The following is a 22117-nucleotide window of genomic DNA, read 5'->3' on the forward strand; positions in this document are numbered from 1 at the left end:
TGAACCCTCATATGTGACGAAGAATTTGCAAGGAAGATGAATAAGGAGGAGAAAGCAGAATGGCAGTCTTTTGTGGCAGTTACAAAGAACTTCCTTGGCAACAAAAAAGCAGAAAACTATGAACTTCTGGTTCAAAGGATGCTGTTGACTTTCTGCGACATTGGATGTAACATGAGCATTAAGATTCACTTCCTGAACAGTCACCTTGATAATTTTCCCGAAAATCTTGGAACTGTTAGTGATGAGCAGACTACTGCTGGAACATCAGACGAGATTGTCCTCAATAAGTACACAAACGCAAGAGCTACAAATGCAAATTTTTGCCCGAATAGAATTTAAATAAGTTTTGCACAAATTTTATGATTAAAATAAGTGTTTTAATATGTTCTATTTCAAAATTGTAGACCAGTGGTAGTCAACTTGGTCCCTACTGCCCACGAGTGGGTGTTCCGGCTTTCATGGTGGGCAGTAGTGGAGCAACCAAAGTATAAATAAAAAGACAGATTTAACAATAGTAAGTTGTTTTATAAAGATTTATTCTGCCAAACTTAGCAAAAATCCGACATAAAGTACTTGGTAAGTAATTATTATATGCTTTAACTTGCTGTAACTATGCTTTATAAATTTTAGTAAAGTTACTTCCCTACTTTATAAATCACCATTACTGTGGAACCGGTGGGCAGTTAGAAAATTTTACTACTAACAGAGATACAAAAGTGGGTGGTAGGTATAAAAAGGTTGACTACCCCTGTTGTAGACAAATTCTGATGCAATCATATTTTTTAGTGTATTAGTGTATTTACTGCATTATATAAATTATTATATTTTCACAAAGATGATGCCCAAGAAGACATTCTACTTCATTATGTTAAACTAAATGTTGAAAATTTTACAAGAAGATGAAAACCTAAAATCTTGAATTGCAAAAAAAAACTGTAGCTTACAGAGAAAAACTAATGTCAGATTTGAGATCAGCACACTCGAATTAGGTAAGAACAAGTGTTTTTGTGGGTGCAACAAAAATTTTGTTCTCCAGTGTAATATATATATATATATATATCTCCATTCTGCTTCTCAATACAATACTTGCTTTCATAACATAATTTCAAACACTTTCAACAGTAACAGAAAAGCTTTGAATAAATATAAAAAGAGACATAAATTCTTCAGAATTACTGCTTACTGTAAGTTTGTAAGTTTTGAACTACAGAAACTATGGAAACAGTTTTTTGTCTTAGTTTTCCCACTCAAAAGCTGCTAAACCCCTTTAGGTCTTAATGACCTGTTTTAAAAAAATCAAACTGAAAGGAAAAAAATAACCTTCAGAACTCATACAAGAAGATATGGCCTCTCTAATGCTAAAGATGTATGATTTATGAAAATAAATGCCTTACTTGTTTGGTATCTGAGAGAAGATTTCAGTAACCCACTTTTCCAAAGTATCCAGTGTTTCTTGGGAGGGAGGGTGGGGAGGAGACAGAAAAATACAATTAAGATTTCTCACAGATCTTTAGCTATAAAACAGAGGGATACTTTAATTTGGGCATTACCTACCACTCCTTAACCAGCAATAATAAGGAAAAATAACTATAGTTAACCCTAAGACATATATAATTTTGTTAGATTCCTTTATTTCTCTCTGGTAAAGTTAAAAAAAAAGCACACAAGTTAAAAAAAAAAAAAGAGATTCTATCGTGAGGGCTAGTGTGAAGGGCCAAGAGATAAGAATACACCAACCATCCTCTAGGAAGGTTTCTTTCAACAAACTCACACTATACTAACCCTTCTTCTTGGCATCTCATCAGTACCTTTATTTTACTTTAAATGTTTATTGTATTGATTTTAGAGAGAGAGGAAGGGAGATAGACAGACAGGAACATCGATCTGCTCCTGTATGTGCTCTGACTGGGGATCAAACTGGCAAGCTCTGTGCTTCAGGATGATGTTCCAAACAACTGAGCTGTCCAGCCAGGGCTCATCAGTCCTTTTATACTGCATTTATTTTACATTAATTTACACCTGCTTAGGTCTTAATCCACAAGTCTTCTTCTTAAGTTTCAAATGTATATGGCCAATTATGTATACATGATTGCTATCTTCTAATTCTTTGATTATTATTTCATAAGAAATTCTTTTGAAATTTCTAATAAAACAGGATATCTAAATGAAAAAGGAAACCTTTTAGCTTTATCCCAGTGACTCATTACAATCACTGCATAGTGTTTGTTAGTTCCACCAGACACATGAGTTTCACTAATTCTCAAAACAGATGCCCCAGGTCAGGATATAAAACACAAGATGAAAATACAATAATCAAATTCTGAATTGATTCTATACTATTTATAGTATAAAATTTAAATGGTATAATAAATGCTAAAGCTCCAAAATCAACTGAATCTAGATTATACAATGTTCTCATCAAATATCTGGATTTTAGAAATTCCAACAATCATTAACATGCTCTTATCTTTGTCATCACAAAGACAGAGAATGCAAAAAAAAAAAAATACCTAGTTAAAGAAAAATACATGTTCATGACAAATTTGGAAACAATAATTAACTAAAAATTGTAATTAGTGTTACATACTGAATATGAAATTGCCTATTTTAACAAATGTTGAAAAAGAAATCTAAATGCCAATTCGTAGTTTGAACAAAAGATTCTACCATACCACATCCATCCACTGAAGTCAACTTCAGTGGACTAATGTTAATCCTAAGTGCAAAAAATGTTTTATATTTAAGTGCCAAGTCAGCTCTGATCTTAATTTAAATAATGAAAGAACAAAATTTTATAAAAATGAGAATATTAGAGTGAGAGGATTAGTTTTTCAAAAAAATATGCAAACTATAAGGTATATCAAATGGAACAGTTTAACAACTGATTGATTTTGAAAAACAGACTGAGTTGCCTGACCTGTGATGAGGCAGTGGATAAAGTATTGACCTGGAATGCTGAGGTCTCCAGTTCGAAATCCTGGGTCTGCACGCACAAGAAGCAACTACTACAAGTGGATGCTTCCCACTCCCTCCCCTTTCTCTCCTTCTCTATGAAATCAATAAATAAAATCTTAAAAAGAAAAAGACTAAGCTGATTGAAATGTAAAGAAAACTACCATTATTTCTTTAATGAGAAAAAGTTAACACCAGTTACTGCAGATAATGAAAAAAGAAGAAGTAGAGGTATTGATCAATATTATACATTTAAGATACTTTTACTAGTATCACAATGGAATTCAATTAATCATGCCATTTTACAGGACCCTACATAAGATGAAAAGACAAATACTTTCTCCTAAAAAAGTTTATAATCAATATGGATTAAATTCAAAACAAGAGATAATGAGGCAGTAGCTGAATGTGGCTTTATAAAACAATGTATAACCTATTAGTACATTAGTATACTCAGAGTAGCTTAGAGATTAGACCCATGTCTATAAGAGAAAAAACATTTGCTGACAATCAGATAATTTTTTCTTCCCTGAGCTTAGCCACTTGCTATGGGACCTCTCCAAATTCTGATTTTCTTTAATTCATAATTAGGATCAAACAGTAAAGTAATTAACAGTTCACTCACTGCAACACTGATCAAGGCAAACAAATCCTAAGAAAGCACAACTTTAGAGTAATTCTAAGGGCCATAGTAGATAATATTACCTTTAGATTGAACCACTAAAGTCATGTAATGAGCAGAGTAGTAACGGATCCAGAATTCTCTCAATCTAGTATATGTATCAATATTATTCTTTTTTGGATCATGTTTGAGAGTATCAGCATTTCCTGTAAAACAATGAAAAAGATTATGGAAATAAAGTTTATTTTGTTCAAAGTCTCTATATCAATAATGCATGCTCTACTACTATACATTAGACTATACTATAATTAATGAAATAATCCAAGTGACTCAAGAATATTGAATCCGTGTATAATAATAATAATATCACTATAAGACAAAAATTCCCAAGAAACAATTCTGAAGTACAATTTAACCCATAAGAAATTAATCGCTAGGCCCTGGCAGGTTAGCTCAGTCAGTTAGAGCATCGTCCCAAAACACAAGGATGTGGATTTGATACCTGGTCAGGGCACATATGGGAAGTGACCAATGAGTGTACAACTAAGTGGAACAACAAATGAATGCTTCTCTCCCTCTCTTTCTGACTCTCTAGTTGGTAAAATCTTAGCAACAGTAATTCCTTTAAGCATCCTTTCTTATAATAGTCTACTATTCAATTCAGGTTTTATCTCTGAATTACTTTAATACTATTCTACATAATTCTTAAACCACATAAAGCAAGGATGACACATAAAATGTTTGTAACTGTACAAAATATACAGGGATGCAAAACATCCTTTGAATGAAGTACAATTTCAATCTATTCATCCCATATTTGGTCAAGAGGATTAATATGAGGCTATAACTAATTTTAATACGAAGAAAAAGGCATTATTAAAAACAGATACCATTTAAACAGCTTACCAGTTAAACAAAATTAGGTCACAGCTCAAAAAATATTAGAGAAATCACTGTTGAATCTCTGTTGATAAATAGAATTGTCAGGTTGGGGTAGAGCACAAACTTTACAATCAGATACACAGAAGTTTAAATCCACATTCACCACTGTGTGATTTAAGCAAATTAAATAATTTCTCTTAGTATGTTCCTTTATTTTCAGAGATGATAATGGGATAATGGTACCCAGCTCATAACATTATTATCATATAATGATTGAATGAGATAATTCAAGTAGTGTTAGCAGAGTATCTAACACCCAGAAAGCATTCACAAAATGTTAGGTGTTATTCTCCATTTATTCAATGTTAGAGAACCTAGTAATATAGGTATGCTTAACTACACTGCTCACAAAAATTAGGGGATTATTTCAAAATTAATATCAAGTGATAAAAAAAAGAAGTATTTGATTTTTTTTTATTAAACAAGTCAAAGAAAGTTGTTCAATTATGCAAATGAGATGCAAAACCAACTTTTATTTCATTGATGAAAATGCACTATACAAAAGGCTGAAAGTACTGGAGTATCTGCACATTCTCTGATACCCTAATTTTTTTTTGTATTTTTCTGAAGCTGGAAACAGGGAGGCAGTCAGACAGACTCCCGCATGTGCCAGACCGGGATCCACCCAGCACGCCCACCAGGGGGCAATGCTCTGTTGCCACCAGAGCCACTCAAGTGCCTGGGGCAGAGGCCATGGAGCCATCCCCAGGGCCCAGGTCATCTTTTTCTCCAATGGAGCATCAGCTGCGGGAGGGGAAGAGAGAGACAAGAGAGGAAGGAGAGGGGGAGGGGCGGAGAAGCAGATGGGCACCTCTCCTGTGTGCCCTGGCCGGGAATCGAACCCGGGACTTCCGCACGCCAGGCCGACGCTCTACCACTGAGCCAACCGGCCAGGGCTGATACCCTAATTTTTGTGAGCAGTATATTCTGTATTTGAAAACATAAAAGGTACTTAGCTGCCCTACGTTTATTATATTCCATTCTTCATCAACTTTTCACATTCTCAATCTTCATTAATTAGAAAATATGAAATGAAATAAAGTATTTAGTATCTTACCCCAAAAAAATTTCCCCATAGGATGTCCAGGTCTAGCAAGGCTTCCAAACAACATTTCTTTTCTGTTTGCATCAGAAGGTCTTGCAAGCTGATATTCTGTCAGTTTTAAAGAAACATTTTTAATTAAATAAAATTCAGTATCAGCTTTATTATCTGGAAACTCGGGTTTAAAGAAGTGAAAGTAAGGAAGGAACAATTTATGAATCATGTGTTATAAGACTGAAGTGAAGAACTCAATAATCTAGGACAGGCTCTATGGCTAAACATATTTAGTCCACCTTTCTAAAAGTTTTCCCTTATTTTCAAATAAAACAATGTAGTTAATGATCTGAAAGTTCAAACTTTAGGATGCTATGTCCAAGATTTTACTGATGAAAGTGGTAATAAAATGCTATATTGAATTCCTATCTGGGAACTTGTCATATATTCTATTTAAACTTCCTGCAAATCCAACCATGTTGGTAATAAGGTATTAATGTTTAAGAACAATCACTTTGAAGTCAGAAATATCCTGACTAGATTCCATGTTCTGTCATTTACTAAGCTGTACTACCTTGAGGAAGTTATCTAACTTCTCTGATTCTACTTATGCATCTATAAAATTGAGTCACAAGTCCCTAGCTCATAGAATTCTTACAAGGTTTAAATAAGCTAAGATATAATACATTCCTTCAACACATATTTACTGAACATCTACTATGTAGCAAGAACTACTGAATTAGTTGCTGGAGATAGAAATGCAGGCTACTAAAAACATGTGAATGGACAAGAATGATAAAGACAATCACATCTGAATAGAAGAAAATAATATCTGATTACTGAGCTTTCAGTAGTGGTAGGTTTATGAATACTAGTTCATTACAACAGTTAAAACTGAAGAGCTCTCCCCTTCACCCTGAACTCAAGAGAATTCTTCAAACTTAGAAGGTTAAGGGACTAATGACATATACCTAGCTACTTATACCAGATCATAAATGGAAATCTAGGTCTATCATCCAAAACAAACAAAACAGCCCTGGCTGGACTGCTCAGGTGGTTAGAGTGTTGTACCAATGCACAAAGGTTGTGGGTTCAATCTCTGATCAGGGCACATACAGGAACAGATCAATATTTCTCTCTCTATATCCCTTCCTGTCTCTCTAAAATTAATAATTTAAAAATTTTTTAAACCTGTGTTTAAAACAAACACACAAGAAACAACAAAATAAGAAAGCGCAGAGCTTTTAGCTTAACTTCATCTTAAACCACAACCACTTACTGCATGCGTATATATGTATATGCATGTATATATATGTATATGTGTGTATCTCTATTTCTTCACAATATTTCAAAATATAACAAAATATATTCTGACTTAAACTTGTAAAATCAAATTAGAGGTTTAATTTTTTTGTACACTGATTTCAATCCACTCTATACTGAAAGCATTTAAGACAGAGTATATAGAATACAGTTCATAGGTCCCAAAAAGTAGGAAAAAATTTTTCTTAGTTATTTTGGTTTTTCATTTACTCAGTTATTTATCTGAGCCTATGATAAAACAGACACTGTGGTAGGCAAGAAACAAAAATGAAAAAAATAAATCCTTGATTATAAGGAGCTACTAGAGCTAGGAGAAATCTCATCCTTTTACAAATTTAGGTCCACAGTTACTGACATTTCTGTAAGTCATTCTGTAAGTCTGGACGAGTCAACTGACGTCCAGATAGATGGCTCTTTATAGCCATTTGCAGTTTACTCAGCCTAGTAAATGCAATAAATTACGGAATTATTAGAAAGACACTGAATCAAGACAAAGAGGAAAACAATGTAAAAGGAGGACAAGGAGGAAAAACAATGTAAAAGGAGGAACAAGTACAGAGACCTTGCCTCTTCAGTTGCTTTAAGCCAAGCCTAACCTATGTATATGAACTAGAAGTCTCCCCAAGTCTAGTATTACATGTTTCTAACACTCAAAGCAAGCAAGAATAACCCACAATGGTGCTATTTATTAGCACTCTGTAAATAATCATGTTTTTGTTTTCCATGTCCCCCCAATCACAATACAGACCAGGCAGAAAGCCAGGGCTGAGGTGTCTATGGGGTGGGTTTACTCTGCCTCCTCTTTCTGTACAGTCAGTGTAATAACACAGCCTGCAATAAGCACCAGGACGTGTTGAATCAATATTTGTAGCCTAGCTCTATAGTAAAACTTTACCCTATATAAGCACACAGTTTTCCTTATGGTTTTTATTCTTTAAATCCCAAAGGTAACAAAAACTGTCAAAAAGTAAAATTAAATGCATTTCCTGCTCAGGGATTTAGTTTCTTCAACCACATATATCACAATTTTTTTTCGGAACTACCAAAATTCAAGCCACAAAGCACCTACAGATATAACAAAAGACAAGCTTTTTAAATATCAGGATGGTATTCAAAATAAAACCTCAGAGAAACTCTCTTCAAGCAGAAAGAACATGTGAACTTTAAAGTTTTAACACCCTATCCTAGCTTTAAAAATTAGGCTCCTGGGCTGACCCGGTCGTGGCGCAGTGGATAGAGTGTCGGACTGGGATGTGGAGGACCCAGGTTCGAGACCCCGAGGTCGCCAACTTGAGCACGGGCTCATCTGGCTTGAGCAAAGCTCAGCAGCTTGGACCCAAGGTCGCTGGCTCGAGCAAGGGGTTACTTGGTCTGCTGAAGGCCCACGGTCAAGGCACATGTGAGAAAGCAATCAATGAACAACTAAGGTGTCACAATGAAAAACTGATGATTGATGCTCCTGATCTCTCTCCGTTCCTGTCTGTCTGTCCCTATCTATCCCTCTCTCAGACTCTCTCTCTGTCTCTGTAAAAAAAAAAAGAAAAAAAAAGGCTCCTGGGCTAACCAGGTGATGACACAGTAGATAGAGGGTTGACCTGGCATGCTTGACCACAGGTCACCAGCTTGAGCATTGGATCATAGATGTGACCCCATGGTAGCTGGCTTGAGCTCAAGGTCACTGGCTTGAGCAAGGAGTCACTGGTTCCACAACCCCCAACCCACATCAAGGCATGTATGAGATCCCCATCAAAGCATGTATGAGACCCCCATCAAGACATGTATGAGAAGCAACCGATGAACAATCAAAGTGGCGCACTACAAGTTGATGCTTCTCATCTCTCTCCCTTTCTGTCTGTCTTTCCCTTTCGCTAAAAAAAAATAAAATAAGGCTCCCGTCTGGCAAAAGATTATTCACTATGATAAAGCCCTCAAAAACAAAGACTGAAAAAATAAAAATCTACCATCCTTTTATTTAAAATCTATATTGAATTATACATTTAATGGCTTCAGGAGCAAACATGACACATCTATTTCAATTTAGCCCTTATTAAATAAAGATAAAATGGTTTTGTAATAAAAGATAAATGTGCTATATAAACAAATAATTCAATAAAGGAAAATATGGTAAGACATAAAGCACATCTCTTACCACTATCAACAGCTTCAACTTCACGGTCAATTGCGTCTCTGATCATTAGTGGATGGATGAAGAACTGGGCCCATCTGAAAAAAATAAAGCAAAACTGGCATTTCCGGTTTTGTTCAGTATAAAACTTTTCATCAGTCAACATCTTACTTTTTATTTATTTATTTATTTATTTTTGGTATTTTTCTGAAGCTGGAAACGGGGAGGCAGTCAGACAGACTCCCGCATGCGCCCGACCGGGATCCACCCGGCACGCCCACCAGGGGGCGATGTTCTGCCCATCCGGGGCATCGATCTGTTGCGACCAGAGCCACTCTAGCGCCTGAGGCAAAAGCCATAGAGCCATCCCCAGCGCCCAGGCCATCTTTGCTCCAATGGAGCCTCGGCTGCGGGAGGGGAAGAGAGAGACAGAGAGGAAGGAGAGAGGGAGGGGTGGAGAAGCAGATGGGCGCCTCTCCTGTGTGCCCTGGCCGGGAATCGAACCCGGAACTTCCACACTCCAGGCCAACGCTCTACCACTGAGCCAGCCAGCCAGAGCCAACATCTTACTTTTTAATTAAGAAATTTTACTAAGTTGTTGATTTAGTTCATAATTATGTGTGTAAAATCTAAACAATATTCTGCATTTCTGTATTTTAAAGTCTACAAACTACTTTTTCTATTATGAACTTTAATACCCATGTAGAAAAGGATATAAAACTTAAACATACAAACTAATGCATAACTATATGCTAAACACCTGAGTGGCCCCCACCCAAGTCAAAGAACAGACCACTGTCAGAACTTCAGAAGCATCCAGCAACTACCTTGTCCTTAGAGTTAATACTCAAATGCTATGGTAATCACTTCTCTGCTTTTCTTTATATTTCTGCCACCTATGTATATTTTTATATTTCTAGACTAAATGTTTCTTGACCATTGTTTCTCCATTATCAGCTCTAATGAGGCTTTATACAAATTTTCTAATCACTCCATGAAATTTTAATACCACAGATATGGTCTACCTATTTATATATACTATATGTATATCTATGGTTTTACATATAAAAACTACATTAAGCCTACTCTTTTTATTCCATGCATGGCTACAAATAAATAAATAAAAATTTTAAGTTTAAAAATTTTTTTTTACTGAGAGAGAAACAATGAGAAACATCAACTCATAGTTATGTCACTTTGGTTGTTCACTGATTGCTTCTTATATGTGCCTTGACTGGGGGGGCTCAAGCAGAGCCAGTGACCCTTGCTCAAGCCAGCAACCTTGTGCTTCAAGCCAGTGGCCTTTGGGCTTAAGCCAGCAACCATGGGATCATGTCCATGATCCCAAGCTCAAACTGGTGAGCCTATGCTCAAGCCCGTATCCATTGTGCCACACTGGTCAGGCTAAAAAAAATTTTAAGGCTATTAGTATTTCACTTAATTTTATAACTATAATTACTATTTAATGTAATTTATTTGCTTATTTAAATTGTGAAGTATGAAAATATATATGCAAATTAGCATTTATATAATAACAGCAATACAATAAAATTTATGTATGTATGTATGTATTTTTTACGAGAGCAGAATTGAGAGGGGAAGAGAGAGAGAAACATATATCAATTTGTTGTTCCACTCATTTATGCATTCATTGGTTGATTCTTTTATGTGCCTGACTGAGGATCAAACTCACAACCTTGGCATATCGGGACGACACTCTTACCAACTAAGCTACCCCGCCAGGGTTAAAGCAATCAAATGTTAAAATTAACTTTTTCTGGGAAAGGTAAAACACTTAAAGAAGTTAATTTCCTATAATATTTAGTAAACTTTTAACTTTTGCTTGATCTGAGAATTCTTTTTACAACTTTATTGAAGTCTAGTTCATATACTATAAAATTGAGTATATATATTTTCCATTAATTCACAGAGTTGTGCACAGATCACTATAAATTAATCTTCAGCTATTTCAACATCCCACAAAGAAATTACATATTAGCCCTCCCCATCCTAGGCAACCATTAATTTACTTTCTGTCTCTGGACTTGCCTGTTCTGGACATTTCACATAAGTGGAATCATACAATATGTGGTCTTTGTGGGTGGCTTTTTAAATTTAACACAATATTTTCAAGGTTCATTCATGTCATAGCATGTACCAATACTTCATTTTATTACTGAATAGTATTCCACTATATGGATATATACCACATTTTGTTTGTCCATGCAGGAGTTGAGGGATTTTTAGTTGTTTGTACTCTTTTAGTATAAATAATGCTGTTATGAATATTTGTGTAGATAACTGGGTTTTGAAGTTTACTTAAGAGAAGAAATTTTAACTAGCTACTAGATATTTATTAAGATATTGTCAGCACTGGATAAAGAAGATGTGGCACATATACACTATGGAATACTACTCAGCCATAAGAAATGATGACATCAGATCATTTATAGCAAAATGGTGGGATCTTGATAACATTATACGGAGTGAAATAAGTAAATCAGAAAAAAACAAGAACTACATGATTCCATACATTGGTGGAACATAAAAACGAGACTAAGAGACATGGACAAGAGAGTGGTGGTTACCAGGGGTGGGGGGAGGGAGGACGCAGGAGGGAGGGAGGGAGAGAGTTAGGGGGAGGGGGAGGGGCACAGAGAAAACTAGACAGAGGATGACGGAGGACAATCTGACTCTGGGTGAGGGGTATGCAACATAACTTAATGACAAAATAACCTAGACATGTTTTCTTTGAATATATGTACCCTGAATTATTAATGTCATCCCATTAACATCAATAAAAATTTGTTTAAAAAAAAAAAAAAGATATTGTCAGCACTTTTTTCTTTTCAGTACTTGGTATAATTAATGGGGTGAATAACTTTTGATGACTTAAATGATAAAACAGAGAACATTTTTATTTAATTCTAAAACCCACAAATGCACAAAAGGATTAGACTTAAATAACATCCATAATGGCAATCAACTAGCATGTGCAAACCACCTATAGCAATGACTGTGAGATCAAACAATCATTTTAAAGTTCTTCAATCATCTACTCACCAGTTTTATAGCAATTATCTTGCATACACTTTGTATATCTTCCATAAACTCAATTTCATTGTAAATGTTGCTTATGAGATTCTCAAGAAAATACAAAGAAAAATTAAATACCGATACCAAGCAAAAATTTTGCTAGGTAGGGTTAATCTTTGGAGGGCCACACACCATTATCATATCTGGCCCTGCTGGTTGGCTCAGTAGTAGAGCATTGGCATGGCATGTGGAAGTTCCAGGTTAGATTCCCGGTCAGAGCACAAAGGAGAAGTGACCATCTGCTTCTGCACACCCCTCATCTCTCTCTCTCTCTTCTCCTCCCACAGCCATGTCTCAAATGATTCAAGCCAAGTTGGCCCCAAGAGCTGAGGCTGGATCCATGGCCTTGGCCGCGGTGTTAAAAATAGCTCAGCTGCTGAGCAACACAGCTGCAGCCCAACAAGGCAGAGCATCACCTGATAGGGGCTTGCCAGGTGAATCCCAGTTGGGGCACATGTGGGACTTTTTCTCTGCCTCCCAGCCTCTTACTTTTAAAAAAAATTATCTTATCAAATGTTTTTCTACCCTTCAAGAACCAGTCTTGGTCCTGGCGGGTTGGCTCAGTGGTAGAGCATTGGCCTGGCATGTGGAAATCCTGGGTTTGATTCCCAGTCAGGGCACACAGGAGAAGCGCCCATCTGCTTCTCCACCCTGCCCCCTCTCACTTCTCTCTCTCCTCCTCCTCCTGCTTCTCCACCCTGTCCCCTCTCACTTCTCTCTCTCCTCCTCCTCCTCCCCTCCTGCAGCCATGGCTCGATTAGAGCAAGCTGTGGATGGATTCATAGCCTCTGCCTCAGGTGCTAAAAAATGACACCGGTTCCAACAAAGCAAGGGCCCTAGATGGGAAAAGCATAGCTCCCTAGTGGGCTTGCCAGGTAGATCCCAGTCAGGACGCAAGTGAGAGTCTGTCTCTCTGCCTTCCTGCTTCTCACTTTAGAAAAATACAAAATAATAATAATTAAAAAAAGAACCAGTCTTTATCATGAAAAAGAACACTATCATGCCCCCTGAGAAGTTATGTACTAGACTAGGGGTAGTCAACCTTTTTATACCTACCATCCACTTTTGTATCTCTGTTAGCAGTAAAATTTTCTAACCGCCCACCGGTTCCACAGTAATGGTGATTTATAAAGTAGGAAAGTAACTTTATTTTATAAATTTTGTAAAGCAGAGTTACAGCAAGTTAAAGCATATAATAATAATTACTTACCAAGTAATTTATGTCGGGTTTTCGCTAAGTTTGGCATAATAAATCTTTATAAAACAACTTACTATTGTTAAATCTATCTTTTTATTTATACTCTGGTTGCTCCGCTACCACCCACCATGAAAACTGGAACGCCCACTAGTGGGCGGTAGGGACCAGGTTGACTACCACTATACTAGACAATATAGTTTTGTTTTTGAACTTTATATAAATGGAAATTAACCTTTTTTTTTTTTTTTTTTTGGCGACAGAGACAGACAGGAAGGGAGAGAGATGAGAAGCATCAAGTCTTCATTGAACACCTTAGCTGTTCATTGGTTGTTTTGTCATATGTGCCTTGATTGGGGGGCTACAGCAGAGCGAGTGACCCCTTGCTCAAGCCAGTGACGATAGGGTCATATCTATGATCCCACGCTCAAGCTAGTGACCCTGCGTTCAAGCTAGTGAGCCTGCATTCAAACCAGATGAGCCCATGCTCAAGCCAGAGATCTTGGGGTTTCAAACCTGGGTCCTCCAGGTCCCAGGCCGACACTCTATCCACTGTGCCACCACCTGGTCAGGCTAATTATGTATTCTTTATGTCTAACTAATTTAACTCAACACTATGTTTTTAATATTCATCATGATGGTACATATGGTACCCATAAGAATATAATCAATGAACTAAGAGTGCCACAACAAGTTGATACTTCCCATCTCTCTCCCTTCCTCTCTATAGTATCTCTATCCCTTTCTCTCTTGATAAAATATATATATATATATATATATTTGCATTTCTTATAAATTTTAGAATTAGCTTGTCTACTTAAAATAAAATAAATCGGCCATGGCCAGTTAGCTCAGTTGGATGGAGCATCTTCTTGATGCCAAGGCTGTGAGTTTGATCCCAGGTCAGGGCACATACAAGAGGCAACTAGTGAATGCACAACTAGGTGGAACAATAAATAAAACAAATTAAATTAATCTTGAGATTATGGTTGTGATATTACTGAATCTGTATATTAACTAGGGAGAACAGACATCAAACTCCACCACACTGGTTTTCAGTCTGAGCTCCTTTTATGATGGTGTACTGTCTCTTCGTGTCTCCATTCTCTGGTCACTTCTGCATGAAAGCTGAAACAACCTTAGCTGAGTAAGTGTGTGTAAACAACTCAACTTATTTACAATAATTTACAAAATTTTTCACATGTCCATAAATGACTGCAAAAGCAACGTAATGATTTTGAAGTTATAAATAAATATCGTGGGATGATTTCTCCACAAAAAATAAACATCATTTGTACAAGATTTTGTCATATATGAAGATAGTTCTACTTCTTTTCCAATCTTCAGGCCTTTTATTTCATATTCTATTCTAACTGCTCTAGTTCAAACCTCCACCTTAATGTTGAACAATAGTGCTGATAGCTGACATCTTGATCTTTATCTTCAGGGAAAAGCTTACAATAAGTCACTATTGTGTATGTATTGGGTTATTCATACTCTTTAAGAGATAGAAGAAAATGTCCCTTTATTCCTAGTTTATTAAGTGTTTTATTGTGAAAGTAATGGATTTTGTCAAAAAATTTTTCTAGCCCTGGCCAGTAGGCTCAGTGGTAGTGGGGGGGTCTGGTGTGAGGATGTCCCTGGTTTGATTCCCAGTCAGGACACACAGGAGAAGCAACCATCTGCTTCTCCACTCTCACTCTCCTTTTTTCTCCCTCTACCCCCTCCTGCAGCCATGGTTTGACTGGTTTGAGGGAGTTGGTTCTGGGTGCTGAGGATGGCTCCAATGGCCTCACCTTGGGTGCTAAAAATAGCTCGGTTGCCAAGTAAAAGAGCAACCCCCCTCATGGGCAGGGCATCTGCCGGGCAGAGCATTGCAGGGTGGATCCTGGTCAAGGCTGATGTGGGAATCTGTCTCTGCCTCCCTTGCTTGCAATTAAAAAAAAAAATCTGTTTATATTGAGATTATATCTTGAAATGTAATTTTTGTTCTATTAATTTGGCACATTACCATATTTCCCCATGTATAAGACGCACATTTTTTTTCCAAAAAATTTTGGGTCTAAAACCTGGGTGCATCTTATATAGTGGTTGTAGATTTTTTTAGTTGCATTTCCCGCTTCTTTGCGCTTGTTTTTGTGCTCGTATTTTTTTTTTTTTTTTTTTGTATTTTTCTGAAGCTGGAAACGGGGAGAGACAGTCAGACAGACTCCCGCATACGCCCAACCAGGATCCACCCGGTACGCCCACCAGGGGCGACGCTCTGCCCCTCTGGGGCGTCGCTCTGCCGCGACCAGAGCCACTCTAGCACCTGGGGCAGAGGCCAAGGAGCCATCCCCAGCGCCCAGGCCATCTTTGCTCCAATGGAGCCTTGGCTGCGGGAGGGGAAGAAAGAGACAGAGAGGAAGGAGGGGGGGTGGAGAAGCAAATGGGCGCTTCTCCTATGTGCCCTGGCCGGGAATCGAACCCGGGTCCCCCGCACGCCAGGCCGACGCTCTACCACTGAGCCAACCGGCCAGGGCCTTGTGCTCATTATTGAAGACAGTGATTTGTCATCAGACACAGATGAGGACAAGCTAATGGATGGGAGTTTTGACAGTGATGAGGAGTTGTATGAATTTTTTTTTTTTTTTTTTTTTTTTTTACAGAGACCGAGAGAGACTCAGAGAGAGGGATAGACAGGGAAAGACAGACAGGAACGGAAAGATGAGAAGCATCAATCATTAGTTTTTTGTTGTGCATTGCAACATCTTAATTGTTCATTGATTGCCTTCTCATACGTGCCTTGACCGCGGGCCTTCAGCAGACTGAGTAACCCCTTGCTCAAGCCAGTGACCTTGGGCTCAAGCTGGTGAGCTTTTGCACAAACCAGATGAGCCCTCACTCAAGCTGGCGACCTTGGGGTCTCGAACCTGGGTCTTCCGCATCCCAGTCCGACGCTCTATCCACTGCGCCACCGCCCAGTCAGGCAGGAGTTGTATGAATTTTATGATGAATAAAACTTGAGGTTCAATAACTTTATGTAATTAACTTTTTTTGGGGGGGGGGCCAAAATTAAGTTGCGTCTTATACATGGGAGTGTCCTATACATGGGGAAATACAGTACCTTGATTTTTGTATGGTGAAACAATATTGCATTGCTGGAATAAATCCCACCTGGTCATGGTGTATAATCCCTTTGATATGTTGCTGGATTCATTTTCACAGTATTATGTTAAGGATTTTTGCTTCTATATTCATAAAAGACACTCATCTGTAGTTTTCTTGTGGTATTATTGTCTAATTTTGGTATCAGTGTAACACTGGGTTTTTAGAATGAGTTAGGAAGTCCCTCTTCTTCTATTTTTTTAAAAGTCTTAATGAAGCATTAGTATTAAATCTTTAAATACTTGGTAGAATTCACCAGTGAAACCATCAGGGTCTACTTTTCATTTGGAAAATTTTAGATTACTAATCAATCTCCTATTACATACCTATTCAGCTTTTTTTGTCTTCTTGAGTCAGTTTCGGTAGTTTCTGTCTTTCTAGAAATTTGTACACTTGACCTGGGTATACAATTATGGTAAGATTACAGCAATGTTCACTCTTTCATTTCTGATGTTAGTAACTTGAGTCTTCCTTTTTCTTGGTCAATATAGTTGAAGGTTTGTCAATTTGTTGATCTTTTCAAATAACCAACTTTTGGTTTTGACGATTTTCCCTATTGTTTTTCTATTCCCCATTTTTCTTCCATACTAAGTTTAATTTCCTCTTTTCTGCTTAATTAGGTTCAGATTGCTCTTTCTTGTCTAGTTAATTAAGATGAAAGTTTAGGTCGACTTCAGATCTTTCTTTCTTAATGAGGTATTTAAGCTATAAATTTCGCTCCAAGCATAGTGATGCATCCCATAAATTTTATGTAGTTTTCATTTTCATTAGTCTCTAAGTATTGTTTTAATTTCCTTTGTGGTTTCTTCTTTAAATCATTAGTTTTTTGTTTGTTTGTTTTTTAGCTAGAGAGACAGAGACAGGGAGGTACAGACAGACAGGAAGGGATAGAGATGAGAAGCATCAATTCTTTGTTGCAGGACCTTAGTTGTTCATTGACTGCTTTCTCATATATACCTTAACCAGGCATATATAGTCGGGCCAGTGACCCTGGGCTCAAGCCAGCGACTTCACGCTCAAGCTGGATGAGCCTGTGCTCAAGCAGGCAACCTTGGGGACTCGAACCTGGGTTCTCAGCATCCAGGCCAATGCTCTATCAACTGTTTGACTGCCTGGTCAGGCCTCAATGATTATTTAGGAGTGTGCTATTTAATTTCTACAGATTTTTTTAATTCCCCAAATTTCTTTTGTTATTAACTTCTCATTTTATTCTATTATAGCTAGTGAACATATTTTGTATAATTTTAATCCTTTCAATAATAGTATGACCTATTATTATATGTCTATGCTGGAGAACAATATGTATTTTTTCTGATTTGGGGTGGAGTGTTATATAATGTCTATTGGTTTAAACTATTGTTCATGTCTTCTATTTCTGGTTGATCTATCTAGTTGTTCTTTATTGAAAGTGGGCTATTCACATTTTCAACTATAATTATTGAATTGCATATTTCTTCCTTCAATTCTGTCAGTTTTTGTTTCATGTATTTTGGGGTTATTTTGATAGATAATTGTTTATAATTGTTATAACTACTTAATGGATTGACCCTTATAAACTCATCATTATATAATTCCCTTGTCTCTAATAACAATTTTGGTCTTAAAGTCTACTTTGTCTGATATTAGTATAGCCACTCCAGCTCCCTTTTAATAATTATTTGCATGGCGTATTTTTTCCCATCCTTTTATTGACAATCTATTGTTTTATTATAATCTAAAGTGTGTCTCTTATACACAGCATGTATAGTTGAATCAAGTTTCTCTACTCATACTGCCAAATCTGTCTTTTAATTGGAATGCTTAATCCATCCATATTTACTGATCAAATAGAATTCGTTTACCTTTGCTATTTGTTTTCTTTAAATTTTATCTTTTTCCCCTCTATTACTGACTTTTTTGTTAAAATAGATATTTTCAAGTGTACCGTTTTAATTTTTTTCATTTCTTTTACTATATTTTAGCTATTTTCTTAACATCTTGTTATAATTCATTTTGAATGTCAACTTGAATTTCAATAGTATATAAAAACATTGCTTCTATTTACTTGTTCTCTCTCCTCCTTTGTGCTATTAATGCCATACAAATTATGTCTTTATACATTATACACCTATAAATAAATTTATAATTTTTCCTTTATACAGTCAACTGCCTTTTAAATCAGAAAAAATTTACAGCCTGACCTGTGGTGGCACAGTGGATAAAGCGTTGACCTGGAAATGCTGAGGTTGCCGGTTCGAAACCCTGGGCTTGCCTGGTCAAGGCACATATGGGAGTTGATGCTTCCAGCTCCTCCCCCCTGTCTCTCTCTCCTCTCTCTCCCCCTCTTTCTCCTCTCTAAAATGAATAAATAAAATAAAAAAATAAAAACTGTAAAAAAAAAACCAAAAAAAAAAAAAGACCCAGTTTGATTAAAAAAAAAAAAAAAATTACAGAAAGTATTAATATATACTGCCTTTTGTATTTACCAATGTAGTTACATTTACTAGTGTACTTGATTTCTTCATGTGGATCTGACTGCCCTCTCATTTCAGTATGAAGGACTCCATTTAATTTATCATATAGAAAAGATCTGCTGCCTGACCTCTGGTGGCGCAGTGGATAAAGCGTCAACCTGGGAACACTGAGGTCGCCGGTTCAAAACCCTGCACTTGTCTGGTCAAGGCATATATGGGAGTTGATGCTTCCTGCTCCTCCCTCCTCTCTCTCTCCTCTCTAAAAATGAATAAATAAAAAAATAATAATAATAAAATGAAAAGATCTGCTAGTGACAAATTTTAATTTACCTGAAAATGTCTTAATTTCTCCATTTAGAAGAATATTTGCTAGATATCAAATTCTTGGTTGATAGTCCTTTTCTTTCAGCACTCTGAATGTATCATACCACTGCTTTATTGAGATTATCTTAATAAGATGAGCTGCTCCTCTCTTGCTACTTTCAAGATTCTCTTTGTATTTGGCTTTTGACAGTTTGATTATAATGCATCTTGCTGTAGATATTACTGTATAGCCTTCTTGGAATCTGTAGAGTTTCTTGAATGTATAGATTCTCATCTTTTTTTTTTCTTTTTTTTTTTTCATTTTTCCTAAGTTGGAAACGGGGAGGCAGTCAGACAGACTCCCGCATGCGCCTGACCAGGATCCACCCGGCATGCCCACCAGGGGGCGATGTTCTGCCCCTCTGGGGCGTCGCTCTGCCGCATGCAGAGCCATTCTAGCGCCTGAGGCAGAGGCCATAGAGCCATCCCCAGCTCCCGGGCCATCTTTGCTCCAATGGAGCCTTAGCTGCAGGAGGAGAAGAGAGAGACAGAGAGGAAGGAGAGGGGGAGGGGTGGAGAAGCAGATGGGCGCTTCTCCTGTGTGCCCTGGCAGGGAATCGAACCCAGGACTCCTGCACACCAGGCCGATGCTCTACCGCTGAGCCAACCCGCCAGGGCCCTAGATTCTCATCTTTTAACAAATTTGGGAATAGTCTGCTATTATGTCTTTAAGAATTTTTTTCTTTCTCTTTCCTATTTTCTTTGGAAATTCACACGATGTACGTGTTGCTATGCTTGATAATATCCATAGACTCTTTTTTTTTCTTCTCTTTCTTTTTGTTCCTCAGACTGGATAATTCCAATTGGCCTATTTTCAAGTTCATTGATATTTTTCCTGATAGCTCAGATCTGCTGTTGATCCTGTCTAGCGAATTTTTCATTTTAGCTGCACTTTTCAACTCCAGAATTTTTATTTGATACTATTCAATAACATGTATCTCTTTATTGATATTCTCTATTTAGTGAAGCATCATTCTCATACTTTCCTTTAGTTCTTAAGACAGTTTTCTTTAGTTATTTGAACATATTTAAAATAGCTGATTTAAACTGTTTTTCTAGTAAGTTCAGAAGCTGTGCTTTCTCAGGGACAGTTTATAGTGACAGCTGTTTATGAATTATACTTTGCATCCCTCATAATTTTCTGTTGAAAACATTTTAAATAATGTGACTCTGAAAATCAAGATTCTCCTTGCTCCTAAAAGTTTGTTGTTGTTATTGTTACTGTTTATATATATATATATATACACACATACATATATATATATATACACACACACATATATATATATATAGTGCCTCTCTTAAATCTATTCTTTGAATTCTGTGTTCTCTGACAAGTTTGGTTAGCTCAGTAATAAATTCTAGTTGCACAGAGATTCTCTTAACTGCGTGTTAATCAGTAAGTCTCCCAGCCTTGCCACGGGGCTCTATGTACAGATTGGGGCACACTTTCTGCATTCAGTCAAGCAGTTTACAACTCTGCCCTAGCCATCACATCCTGCTGTTACAGAGATTCAAGGTCAGCCAAACAAAGTAAGACCTTATGGCAGTGGTTCTCAAAGTGTGCGCCCTAGAAGATTTCCAGGTGTGCCCTATGGTATTCCAGAGAAATATGTGCCTGTTGGGGACCAAAAAACCAACAAGGTTTTTGGAGTTTGGATTTCGGGGGGACAGAGGTGTGGGGAATTGGCTGTAAGCTGACAGTCTGCCCAACCTCCCACCTCACTTGCCTGATTAGGTTGCAAAAGGCTGTTAAGCTGTGGTGCTGGATTGTTTACACTACCCCCCATGTTCCCCGGAAAGACTGGAAGCAAGTTTCTTCTATCCTTTGTTTGGTGTAAAGTTAAGATAGTATGTATGGTGGGGGTTTTCTGCACTCAACACAATTAAGAGTAAAAAGAGAGGAATTCTTCAATGTATTGATGAGGAAATGAGAGTTTGCCTTTCAAATATATGCCCAAACATTGAAGAAATAGCTAGGACACATCAGGCTCATGTTTCTCATAAACACAAGAATGAAAAAACTTAACACATTTGTGCTGGGACTTACCAAATTTACTAAATCTTACTAAGAATGCATCTATATGTATAAAAAGATAACTTTTTAAAGTTTTTTTATTTTTTTAACCCCTTTTAACAAATTCTAAAAAGCATAACTCAAAAAATGTAACAAAAATGTTTTTAATGTCAGAATAAATTTAATTTTGTCATATTTATTTCATTTAATTACCATAAAAGCACGCTAGGACTTTATATTTTTTCTTTAATATTTGCCTTATTATAACATATTTCTCAAAAATTTGTATATAGTGTGCCTACAATTATTTGCAGGATTTTTTTTGTGTGTATTTTTCTGAAGTTGGAAACAGGGAGGTAGTCAGACAGACTCCCGCATGCGCCGGACCGAGATCCACCCAGCATGCCCACCAGGGGGCAATGCTCTGCCCATCTGGGGCGTTGCTCTGTTGCAACCAGAGCCATTCTAGCGCCTGAGGCAGAGGCCATAGAGCCATCCGCAGCGCCCAGGCCAACTTCGCTCCAATGGAGCCTTGGGTGCGGGAGGGGAAGAGAGAGACAGAAAGGAAGGAGAGGGGGAGGAGTGGAGAAGCAGATGGGCGCTTCTCCTGTGTGCCCTGGCCGGGAATCGAACCCAGGACTCCTGCACGCCAGGCTGACGCTCTACCACTGAGCCAACCAGCCAGGGCTTATTTGTAGGATTTTAAATGCACCCTGACTTCAAAAAGTTTGAGAACCACTGCCTTATGGCCTTGGCCTTTTTGGGTCTTTTTTGAGCACGCATACAGCCCTAGACCTAGTACAGCTGTATATGGACTTCAAGATTCCCCAGAATATGTTGGGTTTT

At 37.3% G+C, this 22117-nt stretch overlaps 1 protein-coding gene and 1 non-coding gene across 2 annotated transcripts in view; both read right to left on the reverse strand.

The window, feature by feature from the left end:
- The window catches only part of NRDC (nardilysin convertase), a 92030-nt gene that overhangs the window by 38684 nt on the left and 31229 nt on the right, over positions 1–22117 (reverse strand). Inside the window, exons 5-8 of the mRNA XM_066376266.1 lie at positions 9025–9098; positions 5574–5669; positions 3658–3780; positions 1395–1452 (exon numbers count right to left, since the gene is read on the reverse strand). Coding sequence (XP_066232363.1) covers positions 1395–1452; positions 3658–3780; positions 5574–5669; positions 9025–9098 — 351 coding nt within the window. The remainder of the gene's footprint in view (positions 1–1394; positions 1453–3657; positions 3781–5573; positions 5670–9024; positions 9099–22117) is intronic.
- LOC136401626 (small nucleolar RNA SNORA51) lies at positions 7597–7728 on the reverse strand. The gene has a single exon (XR_010750648.1). It is a non-coding gene; the product is annotated as a small nucleolar RNA SNORA51 (small nucleolar RNA).

The sequence above is a fragment of the Saccopteryx leptura genome, chromosome 3 (assembly GCF_036850995.1).
Source record: "Saccopteryx leptura isolate mSacLep1 chromosome 3, mSacLep1_pri_phased_curated, whole genome shotgun sequence".
In the NCBI taxonomy this organism is placed as follows: domain Eukaryota; kingdom Metazoa; phylum Chordata; class Mammalia; order Chiroptera; family Emballonuridae; genus Saccopteryx; species Saccopteryx leptura.